The sequence below is a fragment of the Accipiter gentilis genome, chromosome Z, assembly GCF_929443795.1.
Source record: "Accipiter gentilis chromosome Z, bAccGen1.1, whole genome shotgun sequence".
Lineage (NCBI taxonomy): Eukaryota > Metazoa > Chordata > Aves > Accipitriformes > Accipitridae > Astur > Astur gentilis.
In genome coordinates this window covers 57,332,328-57,350,377 of record NC_064919.1, presented here as the reverse complement: position 1 = coordinate 57,350,377, position 18,050 = coordinate 57,332,328, and the positions used below count along the sequence as shown (strand labels likewise).

Sequence of the window (18,050 nt, the reverse complement as noted above, 5' to 3'; positions counted from 1 at the left end):
CTACCAGGCTAACAAACAGCCACATCCCTCTGCTCTGTTTCCCCAATTTCCTCTTTATTTCTTACTGAGGGAAGGTCTCCACATGCTTCACGCCGATGGCGTTGGTTCCCACCATCTTCCCACACACCTGCACTCGGTAAATGCAGATGTACCCCGGTTTTCCCCAGTTGCTCTGTATGCCAAGCTTCAAAACCCGAAAGGCTCTGGGGATCCCGTTCTGCAAAGAAACCACAGCAAAAAGCAGCGTGACCCCTGGCGTGTAAAGTGTGACAGCAGCCTCCGCGAGTCTTCCTCCGCCAGCCCGAACCCCGCTGCAGGACCAGCTCCCGCCGTGGTTGAGGCGGCAGCTTCTCCCTCCTTCCCTTCTCCCACCCAGGTGGCAAAGGACCCCCAAACGCCCGGCCTCGGAGAGCGTGGCGGGCAGCTGTGGAAACCTGAGGCCCGCCCGTGCCGGGGCAAGTCCTGCTGCCAGGGCAAGGTGCTGGGCATCCTCCCTGCCACCGCCTGCCCGGAGGCTGCAGCCAGGCAGCTCCGGGGACCCAGGCGTCTGGGGGCCAGCGCGGCCTCTGTTCTGCTTTTGCCACCCTGCCGGATGCCACTCTCCCTCCCGATCCCACCAACGTTTCTCCTGGCCAGGGTCGGGCCCCTGCCCCGGCAGGGACCGTCCGCACTCCTTCTGCAAGCAACTTGCAGGCAAACCGGCGTTACTGCCCTGGCCTCTTGCCCACACACATTCACTCTACCTGCAGAGGGAAGGTCTGGGTCGGCCCTTTCTGCACGGTGTAGGTGAACGTCCCCAGCAGAGTTTCCTCCTTGCCTTCCTCATCCAGTCCCTTGGAGATAAAGCACAGGGGAGCAGGTCAGGCTCGACGCAAGCACGAGGAAATGCTCATGCCAGACCCGGGCCCGTGATCTGCACCCCGCTCCTGCACCTCCAGCGCGATCTGGCGCAGGATGCAGTGGGGCCGAGTCTCCTCCTTGCGTGCTGCTTGGGGGCCGGAGGTGCTGGGCCAAAACATGCTGAGCAAGACTTAGGAGGGGTGATGCCAGTCCGCGTGTCCCTTGCAACTTCCCCACGGGTTACGGCGGTGCTTGGGAGCACACGAATCTCAGCAGATGCACAGAAAGCAGCAAATCCCCGCTACAGCTCTTCCCTGCGGCCAGGTCCCAGCCCCCAGCGCCCAGCAGAAACTTACGTAGACAGTGAAATCTCGGGGGGCACTGCTGACAGTCCCCGGTGGAGAGGCTGTCTTGGAGGTGTGCTCTATGATGATGGCCAGCGGTCGTATTTCAGTGGGCAGCCGGATCAGCACCTCACTCCAAAACCCTTGGAAAGGCCAGCAGTAACCCGGGGAAGCATCCGGCTGAAAGCAGAGGGTCAAAGCAATGAACACAAGGGTGTGGGGGGGCCCGCCACGCTCCCCTGCAGCCAGAAGCACAGTCAGGACTGCATCTGTGGGCTGTGCTTGTGCTAGAAATGAATGGCGTGTTGGGATGCGGGCAGAAGCGCCCGGATGTCTTCCCGGCCCGGGAAAGGGGAAAGCAGCCAGCCAGTGGGGGAGACATCTGGTAGCCTGTACCGCAGCCAGGGCTTTCAAGAAACCTCTCTTCTTGGCCAGCAGCTCTGCAGCCTCCCCCCACCCTCCACTGCGCCATTGGGAAAGGGACAGTCAGAGCCATGGCAGGGAAATGGGGTCGCGAAGGAGAAGCCCCTTCAGCCAGCCGTGACCAGGGATGGGGGGCAGGAAGCTCAGCTCAGCTCAGCTCAGCTCAACCCACGTCTGAGGACAACTGCTTTTTTCTGGGGAGCTAAGCCCTGTGGGAGACCTCAGGTGCCAGGCACCGGACCAGCTCTGGGGCCTTCCGCAATACCACTGGCCTGAGGGGAGACACCCCAGGGCTCGCCCCCAACTTCACAAGAGGCAAGAGAAGCAGCACTGACGGTTTCTGCCACTCTACCTGCACAAAGGTATCCACAAGGGGCGGAGAACACAGGAACCAGAACGCCTTGCAGAGCCATGCAGAGATGCTGGACGATCTCTGCAGGTCGATGGCAGCCCCTGAAGGGAGAAGAGAGCAGCTGACTGCAAGAGGCCCCAGGCTCGGAGGACCTGGGGGCAGCAAGTGACTTCTAAGTCTGCCTGCCCGCCCCACATGCCACAGCGCACCCTCGGAGGTGCCCCAGGAAAGGAGGGCATCCCTGTGCCCGGGGATGGCGTCTCTCTCCCAGCAGCTGCACAAAGAGAAGGTCCGCGGGAGCTGGGAGACAGCAAGCCCCCACGGGAAGGGCTGCAGACCCAAGCTGAGGCCCCACCACGTGGACAGCAGAGGATGACCCAGCCATCCGCTTTTGCTCCCCAGGAAAGCTCAGCAAAGAGGGAGGGGGCAGAAACGCCTGCAGGGGCACGGCCGCGGCACCAGCGAGGGGTCTGACGGCGGGATGGGGGTGAGCCCAAGGGAGCCGCTCTGCCACAGGCGTGCTCTTGAGCCCCGGGATTTGGTCCCACCTCCCTCTGCCTCGGAGAGCAGCCTCTGCCACGCAGCCTGCTTTCGGGAATGCCAAGCGCGAGCCCAGCGCAACAAGGCCTGCCGGCCTGGGCCCGAGGCCTGTCCGTACCTGCACGTTTCAGAGCCCAGTCAGACATCCGCGTGCTTGCAGACATTGCCTCTCTCATTTGCTGAGCTTCCTGGGAAAGACGCAAAGGAAGAGGGGAAATGACCACGTCAGACCTGGCCAGGAGAAGGGGCTTTTTACGGCGGAGAAGTTCAACCAGCAGCCCCGGGCAAGGGACGGGTGTGTGGGCTGAGCAGGAAAAGCCCACCAACTGGCCCAGGAAGGGCCTTGTGCGGGGCCCTGCTCGTGCCAGCCCTCTTTCCCAAAGCGCAGGATTACCTTCTTCACAGCAGCCATCTCTGCAGCCAGGTGTGCCACCTCGTCCCTCAGCTGTTGCACCTCTTGGGATTGTTGCCCCCACACGGCGAGCATGCTCCTGCAGACGCGGTGAAAGCAGGTCTTGTCAGAGAGCTGCCCAGCCCCTCCCAGAGCCTCCAAGCCTCCACGCTCCAAGGAGGAGCAGAGACAGGGGTGCTGGAGCCCCCTTTTCTTTCCCTCCCCTTCCAGCTTTAGCAAAAGGCCCAGGCAGGAGCAAAAGGCACAAGCCCTGGGCGCTGTGCAAATGAGTGCAAATAGCACTGTCTCATCTGCTGCTACCCCACCAAACGTGCTGCAGGTCAGGAGAGAGGAGAGGCCTCTTACCGCAGGGACCTCAGGTCAGCAGCAGGCTGCCCCAGCAGCACCTGAAAGAGAAAGGCTCTCTGCTTGACTCCCTGAGCTGCCGGGGCTTTCCAGAGCTGGTGGCTCTAGGAAGGCACGGCAGCAGCCACTGCCACTTTCTGTGTGTGCGTCACTGCCTGGAACCGGCAGACCGGGCGTTTTACCCACCCACCTACCACCACCCACCCCCAGCAGCAGCGCTCCTCTGCAGGACTTTCCTGTCCCACTGACCTGCGGCACATTCTTTGCCTGCAGCATCCACACGAGCAGTGAGGTCCCGCAGTAGGCACCAGCTGTAATTCACATCACCGACAGAGAGTTACTTGACTAGAGTTTCTAAAAATCCCTGTAGTCATGTGGTCTCCTCCCACCTCAGGGTGGCAAGAGGCTGGCTGAGGACACGGGGAAGGGGTACAGAGAGAGGCTGCAGCCCCAAGCAAGGACTCTGGCCTTGGGCCTCGGGGCTCTGCACAGCCCTGCTTCCCGGGCACGCGGTGCGCCCCACAGCTACGCCCCGTTTCCCCTGCGTGCAGCCAGCATCTCCTGACCGCGAGGCTGGGAGGCTGGAAAGGCCAACCCTCCGGCCTTCCAAGGGTGGAATGCTGGGGAGGCTCCAGCGCCTCTCCCTCATGCTGAAGCTGGCAGCCTGCGCCTCTGTGCCTCCGCTGACAGCGTGCCAATACTCACCAAGAGCAGCCAGGGTCATCAAGAAGAGGATGGTGCAGAGCCTCTCCTTCTTCAGGGTGACGACCTCTTTCCTGAAAAAGAGGAAGCCCTGGCATTGGCAGTGCCTAAGGCCAGAGCCCTGCACAGGGGGATTTTCTCCTACAAGCTGAGGAGCAGCAATTTACAGGGGAGCCAGAGCCAGGGGGTATCCTGGCAGAGAGCACCTCCAGCCTCCCCCCTGCTCACCCTTACCCAGTGGCACCCCCACCTCCGTGTCCGCACCAGACACACGTTGTACTCACAGGGTGGAATTGCCTGTGCTGAGGCGTCTCTGGAGGGAGAGCACAGCCACTGCCAGGCTGTCAGCAATGCCGAAGACGAACCCTGGGCAACAAAGCCGGAGGAAAGCCTGAGGACCCTTCTCGAGGATGCCCTTCAGGGCGTGTGCCAGACCCCTGTGGCGCGGTGGGCGCTGGTGCTGTGCGCTCCCTCCCTGTGGGGCAGGGCCACGGCCAGGGCTCTGCCCTGGAGGGCGGGGGTGCTGGCTGCATCCTGGGAGCTGGGCTCAGGGGACCAGGCAGGATCCCCTTGCAGGCAGGGCCCTGACGGTGTGCCTGGGGTGGGAGGGTGGACGAGGCTTTGGCCTCTTGGCCTCCACCATGTTGGGGTACGCCGCGGTTACTACAGTATCCCACTAAGATGCGGACGTGGTAGGCAGCTCCGTCCTCGTCGTCACATAGGAGAGGTGGCCCCAGGCCTCCCTCAGGGCAGGATGATGCTGGTTCTGTGGGGCCATTGGTCCCGGCTGAGCCAGGCAGGCTTGGTGCAAACATGGGGTGAAAGGCAACGCTGAACTCACGCTTGTTTTCTCCCACGCTGCAGATGCAGTGTGCTAGCCCCCTCCAGCTGGTGCCCTGGTCCTCCCGAGCGGGGCTGCACCTATGGGAGGACAAAGGCGGCGCCCTGTTTTGCACCATCTCCATGCCACATCAGCCAAGGCCCTGGCCAGAAGACAGGCTTTGGGAAGCCTCCCAGGAGACGTCCCTGCTGTGGTGAGATAGGGCAGGAGAAGCAGCAGAGCGGGACGGCGCAGCCGCTTCTCACCCTGACTCCACCCTGGCCCCCAGAGCACCAGCCTGCCCCTGAGCAGGCGTCTCAGAGACCTGGCGTTCTGTGGGCAGCGGGGAGCGGCTGCCCTCCTCCAAAGCCCCCACCGCTTCCCAGGGCCTCTGCAGCTCGAGGGCCACAGCCCTCTCCGAAACACCCCCCAGGGCTTCTCTCGCTCAGCAGAGACCCACCAGGAGTTTCCAGCTGCGGCAGTGCTTTGCCAGGGAGGCCTGGCGGGGCGAGGGCTGAGCTGTCCCGCTCCAGGCACCCAGAAAAGGCTTGTGCTGGAGGGCAGCAGGAACTTCCAAGTTTGCTGCTGGGACCCTGAGCAGCAGGACCGTGGGGTTTGGCCCAGGGGGCCAGAGGGGCTTTCAGCTGAGCCTCTTCCCGCTCACGGCGGGTTTTCCAAGACCTGGGACTGCTGTGCTGCCCACAGCGCTCGCCAGCTTCTCCACCGTGTCCCCCCAGCCAGCCCCCCTTCAGGCTCTGGGGGTCCTGCCCACCAGCTGATGTCCCCAGGAGGAACAAACCCTCGTACCTGTTCTCGAGGACCCGAGTGGGCCCAGCTGCACGTCTGTCTGTGCTGCTGCCGGCTCCCCTCCTTGGCAGGGCAGCACCTTGCGCTCTTGGAGGAGCCTTTCTCCTCCTCATCTTGGGGAGAAAGGAAGCTCCCCTGCAAGCCTGTGTGTCCTCCTTCCACCGCAGGAGTGTTGCCTGCCCAGGGGAGGTCACTTGGGCGAGAGCTCCAAACCGATTGCCGGGAGGAGAACGCCTGCCACGGGCTCACAGCCACCAGGACACGGCAAGCTCCTTCCAGGCGGGAGGTTTGGCCCACAGTGCCGGAGGTCAAGGTGGCCAGCCTTGACTTCACAGAGGCCTGGCCACGCTCGGTGTGAGGTCATGGCTGCGACATCACAGAGGGAGCTACTGGGGGGTGGAGGGGAAGGCAGAGACCCCGATGCCCACTTAGCGCTGTCTTTTGCAGTTGTGACTAGGCAGGCCTGAAAACACACCAGCACTTTCGCTGAACAGCGCTTGCGCAGCGCCAAGGCTTCCTCTGCTTCTCTCTGTGTGTCCCCGAGCGAGTAGGCTGTGCGGGTGGGCGAGAGGCTGGGAGGGGACGCAGCAGGGACAGCCGACCCCAACTGACCACAGGGCTACTCCACAGGCCATGCAACACCACGCTCCGCAATAAAGCCCGGGCCTTTGCCCTTTCCAAAGTAGCCATTGCCTGGGGACTGGCTGGGCATCGGTCTGCTGGGGTCAACCCACCTCAGCCCCTTTAGAGAAAGGAGGGTGTGTGCTGTGTGTTCTGTAGTCTCCTGCGGGGGCAACCAGGAAGGTCTCTGCACGGGGGCGCAGGCTGCCCCGAGGGCACCGGGCATCTGGCATGGCAGCACAGGGTTAGGGAGGATCCTGAGCAGGGCCCCCGACCTTCCTCCTGCCTGGGCAGGGCCAACCTTGCCAGCTGAGGGGTCCCCACGGGGCAAGGAGGGGGTGCCGGCTCTGGGTAACACCGGGCTGGGGCTGCATGGGGGTGCGTGGGGCTTTGGCTTGCTCCACCCCACCGGCTCCACCTTGTCATGGGGAACTCCGGCCACCAACGTGGCCCCAGGCATGTGCCAAGGGACTGCTGCGCGCCCCGTCCTCAACGAGGCGCATGAGCACCCACGACACTGCAAGGGCTCCTTCTGGGGTGGCCCACAGACCCCAGCGGCTCCTCGGGGGTGAGCCAGCTGGCAGGCCCTCGCCGGGTTGTGACGAGAGCGAGCAGCTATAGGAGGAAGCGGGCAAGAGTCCTGCTGGACGCTGTCTCCCCCCAGGGCGAGCAGAGGCAGGCGCAAGCCCCCGACACGGAGGCCCCGGCCAGAAGACAGGCCTTGGCAAGCCTCTTGGCAGATGGCCCCGCCACAGCTCCTCCACGGGCCGTGAACCCCCTGCCTAGTCTTGCTGCCTGTCCTTGCCCAGGCACCTGTGCCGCTCCAGACACCCCTGCCCCTGTGTACTGGTGTATCGGGGGTCCCTGTCCAGGCGTTGCCAGTGGCAGGAGTACCGGGGGAGGCTCTGTGGGCAGGGGCCAGGGCTGCCCCGTGCCAGACGTGGCCAGTCCCAGCCACCTCCAACGGACCCGTTGCAGGAGGCATCTGAGCACATCCTATGCCCTCCTGGGGCGAGACATACCCCAGGGGTCAGTAGTGGGTCCGCTCCGCTCCTGTTTAACGTCCTCATTAATGAGCTGGATGATGGGGCAGAGCGTGCCCTCGGCACGTTTGCCGATGACACAGAGCTGATGCGCCAGAGGTCGTGCTGCCCTCCAGAGGGACCACAACAGGCAGGAGAAATGGGCTGACAGAAGCCTCGTGAAGGTCATCAGGGAAGGCAGGGCAAAGCCCTGCGCCTGAGAGGGGCACAACCCCATGCACCAGTACGTGCCCGTGTTCACATTCGCGTTCGACCCCAAGTTGAACGTGAACCAGCAATGTGCCCTTGTGGCAGAGGCAGCAAATGGTATCCTGCACTGCGACAAGAGGAGCGCTGCCAGCAGGTCAAGGGAGGTGATCCTTGCCCTCTCCTCGGCACTGGTGAGGCCACGCCTGGGGTGCTGTGTCCAGTTTGGGGCTCCCCAGTACAAGAGAGACGTGGACATACGCCAGTGAAGGGCTAGTAAGACGGTGGAGGCACTGGAGCATCTCTCCTATGAGGAAAGGCTGAGAGAGCTGGGACGGTTCAGCCTAGGGAGGAGAAGGCACAGGGGGGACATCATCCGCATATATACCCGAAGGGGGTGATGCCGAAAAGCCGGTCGAAGAACCCTTCTAAGACTCGTTTGGGAGTTTTAGAAGGCAGGCATTCTTTATTGCAGCGCTGGATGCGCGGGGGATAGTTCCACCTAGCGTGCCAAATACCACAGCTTTAGCACAAACAGGTTACAGAGAATAACTAATTGCATATTAATCAGATTAGTATACATACACATAAAAATGATCCTACCTGATTGTCATAGTACTGCCTACATCCGATCATGCGCAATGAAGGATCCTTTTGAGTCGACGGGCTGCTTTTATGACCACCGACCCATCTGAAGTTCTTGTTGGCTGTTCTTGAAGTCCTTATTCTTGTCCTTGTTCTTTGATCTTGAAGCTTAACGCAGTTTCAATCACATGTGGTCAGTTGCAACGTTTTTCTCATCTAGCGTACAGGAACAGCTAGTCATAAGAGCAAAGAACGGCAAAACTTGTGAATAATTACTAGTTAATCACTTGACTACGCTTTTGTAATTATCTCCCCGGCTACCCTTTGTCTATTTGTGAAATGTGTTCATCTGATTCGTGTCAATATAAACAATGCTAGGGCTGCATAATAAAATGTGACCCTCACCGTATATGTAGTCTTTAACTATTTTGTCGGTCCTCCTATAACTACAGGCCGGGAGGTGACAGATGGTATGTATACAGTTCTTTTTTGCCAGCCCAAAACCGGTTTTGTTGTTAACTGCACAGTGTTAAACAAGAGATCCTAGGGGAGAACTGAGGCATTTATCGTAGTATGGGGCGAGGTTATGAGCGGGGTGATCTTTAGTATGTATAAATAGCAGGTGTGTATAAACAGAGGGTGTATTGAAATGGCAGTGTATGGGCAGTTTGTTGAGGGGGAGGTGTCTGTTGTGAACTTGTTAGGGTTCTGGTGATGGCAGCTGGTGTTATGCAGGATGTCTGCTGTCAGGCCCGAGCAGTGGGGAGCTTGGTCGGAGATACATTGCATGGAAGACCCCTCAGCCAATGAGGAGAGTTCGAGAAGTTTCTAGGAGAACTACTGGACCTGCACAACCAGGAGGTGGAGAGTCTTTTGGAAGGACACGCCTAGTATGAATATGTAACTAATGTTAGACTATAAAAGAAGCTGGGTTGTTTTTCACAGCGCACGTCTTCGTAGAGCAGAGGCTCCTGGTGCACCCAGCGCTGTTTGCTTGCCTTTATTCATTTAATAAATTGTAAACTTTGATTGGAATCCTGTTTGAGACTAAATTCATTTATCACATATTGTTTCAACCGTAACGTTCATATGTGATCGTTTATCAAATCTCACTCATACAGTTAGTTATCTAGCAGCAAACCAGTTTTCACAGAAGGTACAGAATATGAAAACCATAAACATTTGAACAAACCACACCAAATATATGGACATAGGCTATCAGTTCCCCCCTTTCTGTTTGAGGCCACTAATTCTTTCGGTAGTCTCACCTGAATACAGATCGTGCCACAGCTCGTTTAAGACAGCTAAAAGCGACAAAGATTATAACAAAGATGGTAACAATCACAATTACATTTGGCAAAAGCCCAGCTAACCATCCAGTCGGAGAAAATCCAAAGTTCTGAAATATTTTGTTTAGCCAAAAACTTGCTACGTTTGATCTCAATTCTCTACTACTTTGAGCAACACGTCTTATTCTGCCTGATGGTTTAAATCAGCTGTCACATTTGGTATGTGGATACAACACGAACCGTTTGAAAAACCCATGTGCCCACATACTCCATGTTCTTTTAGTAGTAGTAGGCCTAAAGCTAACTGATTTTGCAGTGCCGTTTTACTAGTAGCGTGTACTTGTGCACTGAGTTCATTTAGCCCACTTTGAGTCGCATTAGCTAATGTTTCTACTTGGAGTGGAACATTGCGGAGAGTCATTTTATTTTGAAGAGCTGCTAACTGTGGTAAGAATAGAGATTCCAATACCCATCCTATTTTGGCTCCAGGGCTTGGTGATTGCCAGGAATCATCTTCTCGTTTTACCCGATTCCACTATCGAGGCCGCAAGGGGGATTTCTTCCAGAGAGGGCATCAAGTTAATAAGCCTAAAGTCCATTGTTTGCTCTTGTCCTTCATGCGAAGGTGCGTGGACCATGTACCATCACTACTCACCCAGACAGTTAATCCTAAACTTCCCACCCGTCCTTTAATACAGTCAATTCCAGGCCAAATTTTCCTTCCGTTATTAAGAGGGGACCAAGTATCACTTAAAACATTACTATAATTTCTACAAGCACATCCCCATCTTAGAGCTTTAGCTAGGGGATAAAGTCTTTGAACTTCTGGGTCAGAGGAGTTACAAGTGTAAACTCTCGTACAGTTCCATGTAGGATGTGTGATTTTCTCTGTTTGTCTAGTCCAGTCTACATTTCCACAGATAGTTCTGGCTCTGGGTGGATCTAACAAGGGCCCTGTAATTCCGGTAAATTCCAAACACCATGCTCTATTTTGAGTGTGATCCCAAGTTCCTCTCTGCACTTGTCTCCTTGGTTTTGGCAATTGGCAGCCCCAAAGGGTGTTTGTACAAGTTTCTCCTGAAGGACGATAAATTAATTCTTTTGCCCGTGAGGTGGATGGTTTGGTAATGTTACAATTCAAAATGCTGTAACTCCTTCTTTCAAAGTTTAAAGAGTAACTGCCACCCAAATCCATCCAATTTAATCTGCTAAACTGATTCTCATTCTCCCACATCTCTTCCCAAGTTTTGGTTAGAGTCAATGTCAACATTCCCCATGGAATTGGATATTCAGCTGACTTTGGAATCGGAAGGCAGGCTGTTACTGAGGTTAAATTTCGTACCTTCGCAAAACCTTGAATCAATTGTGAAACTAGGTTATCTTTTATCAAAATCACAGGGACGACTAGTATCAGGGTTAGTAATTCAAACAATAAATGCTTCATTTTGTTTATCTTATACTACAGATTCTTTCATCCTGTCAACCTGTGATTCTGCCTTTGTACTTTTACATCTACTCTTATTTATCTTATGTTTAGAACAACAACTTAAAAGAAAATATTTAAAACCTGTAACACACAAAAGGATTTCTGCCCTGACAATATCCCGAGTAACAACCCCAATCTTATAAGTTTTACACAATGGTTCTCCCAAGTACATAGCATGGAACTTATTTATAGATTTCCAATTTCACAGGACCGGTTTCTTTAGACTTCCAATTCCCTGTTGGTGCTTGCTTTATTCCTGTACAGTGAAGCCAACGTCCTTTCCCCCAGACCTTTACTGCTGTATATGTTGTTAAAATGACTTGATACGGTCCTTTCCGCTTCTCAGCTAGTGGTTCTGAAGTCCACGATTTTACATATACCCAATCTCCTCGTTGGAAGGGATGTGCTGCTGCGTCCAATTCTAAGGCTCCAGCTGTGGAGACATGCTGACAAAGCTCTTGTAAAGAGCTTCCTAAAGAAGTCATAACACCCTTTAAAGGCATATCTCCAGAAGCGCTCAAGGTATTTGGAACATCGGACCCTTGATATGGTCTTCCATGTAACTTTTCATAAGGACTGAAATTTCCTTTCCCTTTTGGCTGTACTCTGATTCTTAATAGAGCCATGGGTAATGCTTTAACCCATGTAAGCGACGTTTCCTGACAAATTTTACTCAGCTGTTGCTTGAGAGGGTAGTTCATTCTTTCTACTTTCCCACTTGCTTGTGGCCTATATGGGGTGTGATAGTCCCAATCTATAGACAATACTTTGCTCAACTGTCTTACAAGCTTTGCTATAAAATGAGGGCCATTGTCAGATGACATTCCTACAGGGACCCCAAATCTTGGTATCATCTCCTTGAGCAAGACTTTAACTACTTCTCTTGCTTTGTTGGTGCGACAAGGGAAAGCCTCGGGCCACCCAGTGAAAGTATCAGCTACAACTAGGATATATGGATATCCTTCTTTTCGGGGCAATTCTGTAAAGTCAATTTGCCAGTATTCTCCTGGAGAATTTCCTTGTTTCGTAATGCCAAAAGTAATCTTATTACTGGCTTGGGGATTATTGCGCACACAGATTTCCCATTCAGTTGTAACGGTTCGAATAATCTTTGTCATTTCTCTACTCAAAACGCATTTTGGTAAATGCTTAACAAGGTTTTCTGTTCCCCAGGGTACTTTCTTATGTTCAGCCCAGGCAATTTCTCTCATTATTGCGGGTGGGACTATTATTTGACCTGTTGGTGTTATAGCCCATCCTGTTTCATTTTTACTAGCCTGCAATGTAAGAATTAATTCTTCATCTTTTTCATTATAATTTGGAGCGTCCTTCAGTAAAGCTACACTTCTCTCTGGAGCTAGCGCTAGGATGCCTTTTTCTGCAGCCTCTTTAGCAGCTCCATCAGCCAATCGGTTACCTGTTTCAGGGACAGTCCTACCTGACTGATGTGCTTTACAGCGCATTATCGCGACTGCTGTTGGCTTTTGAATGGCTTCTAACAATTCCAGTATTTGTTCCGCATGCTGAATGGTGGTTCCTTGTGCAGAGAACAGTCCTCTTTCTTTCCATATTGCTCCATGCACATGTACTACTCCAGAAGCATACTTTGAGTCTGCCCAAATGTTGACTCGCTTTCCTTGACTTTGTTCCAGTGCTCGAGTAAGAGCTATCAATTCAGCCTTTTAGGCAGATACATTCGAAGGCAAAGCTCGTGATTCAGTTACCTTCTCCGTAGTGGTTACCGCATGTCCTGATGAACGTTTTCCTTCACAGATGAAACTGCTTTTGCCAGTATATAGTTCCCAACCTGTTTCTTCCAGGGGCGCATCTCAGAGATCCGGTCGGCTGGAGTAGACTTCTTCAGTTGTCTGCGGGCAGTCACGTTCCAGGTCTCCTTCAACTTGATCAGTTGTTAAAAACACAGCAGGGTTAACGACAGTAGTAGTTTTTAAGTAAACATCATCTTGCTCCAGCAACACCACTTGGTATTTCAGCATTCTGCTAGGGGATAACCCATGCCCCCCTTTCTGTTCGAGCACAGTGATTACCATGTGGGGAACGTACACCGTAATTCTTTGTGCTAGGGTGAACTTACGAGCTTCTTGGATCAATAGCACAGTTGCAGCGACGGCTCTCAGACAACCAGGCCATCCCAGACGCACATTGTCTAATTGCTTCGAGAAGTAGGCCGCAGCTCGCCAACTTGGTCCCAGATATTGGGCCAGGCCGCCCAGAGCTAGACCTTTTCTTTCATGAGTGAAGAGTTCAGATGTCTTTGAGAGATCTGGCAGGCCTAGGGCTGGTGCCTCCGTTAGAGCCTGGTTTAGTTCTTTGAAAGCAGCTTTTCCGGCATCAGTCCAATCTATAAACTCATTGTTTGAGGTTTTGAGCTGCTCGTATAAAGGTGGGACCAGCAAGTCATAATTTGTAATCCACAGGCGACACCACCTAACCATTCCCAGAAATGCTCGAAATTCTTTTAGAGTCTTAGGCTCAGGGAGATGACAAATTGCCTCCTTTCTCTCAGTTCCTAATTGTCCTTTCAGAATTTCAAAACCCAAATAAGTTACTTCTCTCTGGGTTATTTGGGCTTTGTCTTTTGACACTCGATATCCACTGATTCCCAAGAAGATCAAAAGGCTAATAGTTAACTTTGTGCATTCTTCTTCTCTCTCAGCTGCGATTAACAGACCATCCGCATATTGCAACAAGATTCCTTGATTATTGTCTTTCTTCCAAATCCCTAATTCTCGTGCCTATTGATTTCCAAAAACGGTAGGGCTGTTCTTAAAGCCTTGAGGCAAGACTGTCCATGTATATTGTGTTTTTCTCCCAGTCTCAGGATCTTCCCATTCAAAAGCAAAGAGCTCTTGACTATTGGGAGCCAAGGGAATACAGAAAAAGGCATCTTTTAAGTCTAACACTGTGAACCATTCTCGTTTCTCTGTTAGGGTTGTTAACAAAGCACAAGGATTTGCTACTGCCGAGTGAATATCTTGTACTATTTGATTTATTGCTCTGAGGTCTTGAACTAACCTGTAATCTTTTCCATTAGCCTTTTTAACAGGCAAGGTTGGGGTGTTGTATTTGGATTCACATTCTACTAACAGTTTGTACTTCAGAAATTTTTGTATTATCGGTACTAACCGTTCCTGACTTCCCAGTTTTAGGGGGTATTAATTCTTACCAGACTCGATCCTGGCTTTAAACCAATTCTCACAGGCTCTGCTCTTTTGGATTTACTAGGCACTTCCCCAGCCCAGACGATTAGAATTACAGCATTATTTACTCCAACTGGTATGGTCGTCTGCTTTCCGTAACCATCTCCTGTAACAACAAAGCCGCTGCTTCGATATGTTCAGTTTCTGGAATTAAAATTTTAATCTCACCATTTTAAAATTTAATTTCTGCTTCCAGTTTCTCAAGTAGGACTCTCCCTAACAGGGCTTTAGGAGAATTTGGCAAATACAGAAAGTGATGAGTGACCCATTGCTTTCCTAATTTCATTGTCAAATGTTTAAGGAAGGGTCTAGTCTCTCGTTCACCCGTCGCACCAACAACGCTAATTTTCTCAGAACTTAATTCTCCCTCCAAGGTGTTTAAAACTGAAAAGGTGGCTCCAGTGTCAACTAAAAATTCAGTTTTCTGTTCTCCCAGGTTAGCTGTAACCAGAGGTTCTGCTGGGAGACTCCCCTCTGGTCCCCGTCAGATACTTGCTCTCAACTTTCCCAAGAAAGGGGGAACTTGCTGAGATTGTGTGGTCGAAGTTGGGATCGCTTGTGACCTTGTAGGTCTCAGGGGACATTCCCCTTTCCAGTCTCCTTCCTGTTTACAGTATGCACACTGATTTGGTCCCAGGGGCCGGTTTAATCCCACTGGTGACCCTAATCCAGTTCCTCTCCCTCATCCCACTCCTCGGCCACGTCCCCTTCCTCGGCGAATAACTCCTCTGCCTCATCCTATGCCAGCTCCTACTTCCAGAGCAGCTTCTAGCCTTGCATTCATTTTACTCTGTAATTCATCTCTATTTCTATATGCCACCCAAGCAACTTCTAATAATTTTCCCCCATCTCGAGAATCTGCTCCTTGTAATTTTTGTAACTTCCTTCTGATATCATCAGAGGATTGTCCTATAAATAAAGGAGCCAACTGAGCTTTTCCTTCTTCAGACTCAGGATCCATATTAGTATATTTCCTAGCAGCATCTTTTAATCTGCTTATGAATGGCTGGACATGTGCTATCACGGGGGTTCACTGAAGACGGAGCTAGGCTCTTCTCAGTGGCGCCCAGCGACAGCACCAGAGGCAATGGGCACAGACCAAAACACAGGGGGTGCCCCCTCGACATCAGGCAACACCTTTCTACCCCAAGGGAGACTGAGCCCTGGCACGGGTTGCCCAGAGAGGCTGTGGAGTCTCCTACCTTGGAGATATTCACAAGCCATCTGGACACCGTGCAGGGCAACCGGCTCTGGGTGGCCCTGCTGCAGCAGGGGCCTTGGACCGGAGGGCCTGCAGCGGTCCCTTCCAACCTCAGTCACTGTACGATTCTAAGCTTGCAGCTGTCCTCTTGCAGACGGTTGAGCAGATGCTTTTCTTCCAAGCGTTTCTGACAGACGCTTCCCTGGGAAATGATGCCTGCACCAATGCGGTCCCACTTCCCTGCCAACAGAGGACAATGGCAGGGGAGCCGTGGGGCAGCAGCCCACCAACCTCCCCCACCCTGTCCTGTGAAGTAGCTTGTAACTGTGCCCCTGAACTTGCCTATTCCCACATGACACTCCAAGGCAAATGAGGAGGGCCGGGCGGAAGGAGAGCAGAGGTGCCCAAGCACAGGTGTCCCGGAGGAGCGATTTAGGATCCATAAAGAATCCCTAAAAGTGCAACTTAACAGAGTTCAGTGGCAAGGTTCGCGCTTTTACGTTGTACACGGGAGAAACAGACAAAGGAAAATTGAGTTAGAATCGGTTTAGGATGATTTGCACAGACATCGGATGTGCAGGAAGGTAAGGGAGACCCTCCCGTTGAGTCGCGAGGTTCAGAAGGGACCCCCTTGCTTTCGAAACTACTACTCAGAGTTCAGAAACTCTCCTCTCCAGCAGAGGCTGGGTCCACGCTTAGTCCCAGACTTGCTCAAGAGTTTATGGCCAGGGGAATTACCTGTGCAGAATCAATCCTTTATATCCCTTAGTTAGGATTTCAAAGCTGAGCATGCTATTAATCACTTCCCGATCGGTGCAGGCATCCGGTGCTAGTTCGCTCCAAAGTTCAAGCCCTTGGTTTCCCGAAACAGGCTCTCGGGCATCGTCTTCTACACATAGCTGATTTAATAGAGTGGTACAGCAGCAGGGTCAGCTCCAGCGGGGTGCCTCCGGGGAGGGACCAACCCGAGCAAACAAACCGCTGGGCAGTTACACCCGTGCACACTATTCATCTGCCCCTCACGCATTCTTCACGCTCTCTTTGCACGTCTCCCACATGCCCTTCCGTGCAGCTGTGGTTCTGGCCTGACACCTCCTGGTTCCTTCCTTGTCGGATTCCTTCTCTGTCTCCAGACAGGCCCTCCGTTATCTTGTCGAGTTGCAGGTGCTGTTGAGAGTTGTAGCCTTCAAGCCTCCTTACCTTCCGATTTACGCCACCTCTGGAGGCCCCTGTTTTGACTAGGTCGGTACACGTTCAGTAAAGCCCAGTGCAAGTTAACAGCTTGCGGCCTAAAGCTTCAGCAAATCTAGCTGCTCACGCGAAGTAAGTAAAGCTAAGCAAACAGCATGCTAAATCACTCAACATTATGACTTTAAGTGGTTCATCCTACTCAAAACTTCCTTATTTAAGTGAAACAACTAATATCTCTTAATAGTGAGGGGCATCCCCGCTCAAGGGGAGGGCTGCCTGCCATGCAGCCCAGTTGCCATCCAGGGAGAATTCAAATTGGGCTCATCCAACGATCTGTTGTTGCCAAAAGATCTCATTGCTGGAGACCAGCAGCGTGCAGCCACGCTGCCTAGCAGGGAGAGCTCAGAGAAGGCTCACGTAGACAATCCCATACTTAAGGGATGAAGCGGTTGGCTTGTAATCACATGGCCTACAATGGGAGAGGTATGCACGAGACTCCTTGTACTCTCAACTTTCACTGCATCACTCTCCTCCCTGGTGGGTTTCCTAGAGGAGTTCTTGGCCTGGCTATGGCTCAGGCCTTTGCCTGCTTTGGAGCCTCTACCAAACTGCTGCCGGTTTGGCTATGGGCTGCCAGGGGGGGCATTAGCCGGTGCTCAGCACGAAAGGGCAGCCCCTCGCACAACATGAGCACCTCGTAGCACCAAAGTGGCCCCACGGAGAGGTATTGGCAGAGCTGCCCAGACGGGAATGGTCCGGGTAGCCGTCTGGTAGGCACCAGCTGTACCTGACGTCACCAACAGACAGTTAGGTAGTGCTAGGGGCCGCAGCACCACTCCCCATTTCCCCTCCCTGCTGTGGTGAGCACCAGCGCCAGGCTCCACAGGCCGGGAGAGAAACCTCTCCTTCCGTCCCCCTGCACGGTGCCTCGGAGAAGCCCCACTTCAGCTGGGCCGCGCATCCCAAGCGATGGGCAGATCTGGAGCTGGTGGTCCACCACACACCTATACATGGGTCCACAGGGCACCACAGCGGGCTCTGCCCCCTCTCCCGTCTCGCCCGGCTGATCCTGGTGCCGCAAAACACTGATGCCCCGTTCGCAGGCGTCTACGCTGCCACAGTGCCCACCCCCGGCCCATCGCCCATCGCCCATCGCACGGGCCCTCGCACACGTGTGCCTTCGCACAAGGAAGCTGTGGCCCAGGCCCTCGTGTCTGGGGTGCCAGGTCTCTGGCAGGGCGGAGGGCTGTGCCTGGGAGTGCAGGTGGGCACAGGGGAGCTGAGCCAGCATCCGCCCCCCTCCCCGGTGGTCAGCCTGCTCTGGCCTCCTCACACACCTCAGACACCCCTGGCGGGTCCCAGGCATGGCAGCACCCCACGTGGGCCACCACTAGACCTTGTCCCCAGAGCCAAGGTGCCCCCTGAATGGAGCGGGCCCGTGCGTTGGGGATCGTGACGCCCAAAGACTGCCGGGCTCCGACGACTCCTTCCTGGGGCAAGATGGGGGGGCGGCCCTTGAGCCAGAGGATTTCGCCAAGGAACTTAGGCAAGGAAAGGCTGTGGGAGCGGGGCCTCCTTTTGCTCGCTTCGGAAACACCCCCGTGGTGGAGAGAAAGTGGGAAGCCTGAGGAAGGCCTCAGCC

General features: G+C 54.1%; 1 protein-coding gene across 1 annotated transcript; it reads right to left on the bottom strand.

Annotated features, from left to right (window-relative positions):
- Positions 1–33: 33 nt before the first annotated feature.
- On the bottom strand, positions 34–17,561 carry LOC126036221 (uncharacterized). The gene is made up of 14 exons (XM_049795750.1): positions 17,352–17,561; positions 12,538–12,695; positions 6,014–6,157; positions 4,548–4,879; positions 4,243–4,324; positions 3,962–4,032; positions 3,506–3,567; positions 3,257–3,297; positions 2,894–2,990; positions 2,618–2,687; positions 1,960–2,060; positions 1,197–1,364; positions 744–833; positions 34–217 (listed from the first exon to the last, which is right to left on the bottom strand). Exons 1-14 carry the CDS (start codon positions 17,559–17,561, stop codon positions 62–64), a joined length of 1,782 nt encoding a protein of 593 aa, XP_049651707.1. The 3' UTR covers positions 34–61.
- Positions 17,562–18,050: the final 489 nt, after the last annotated feature.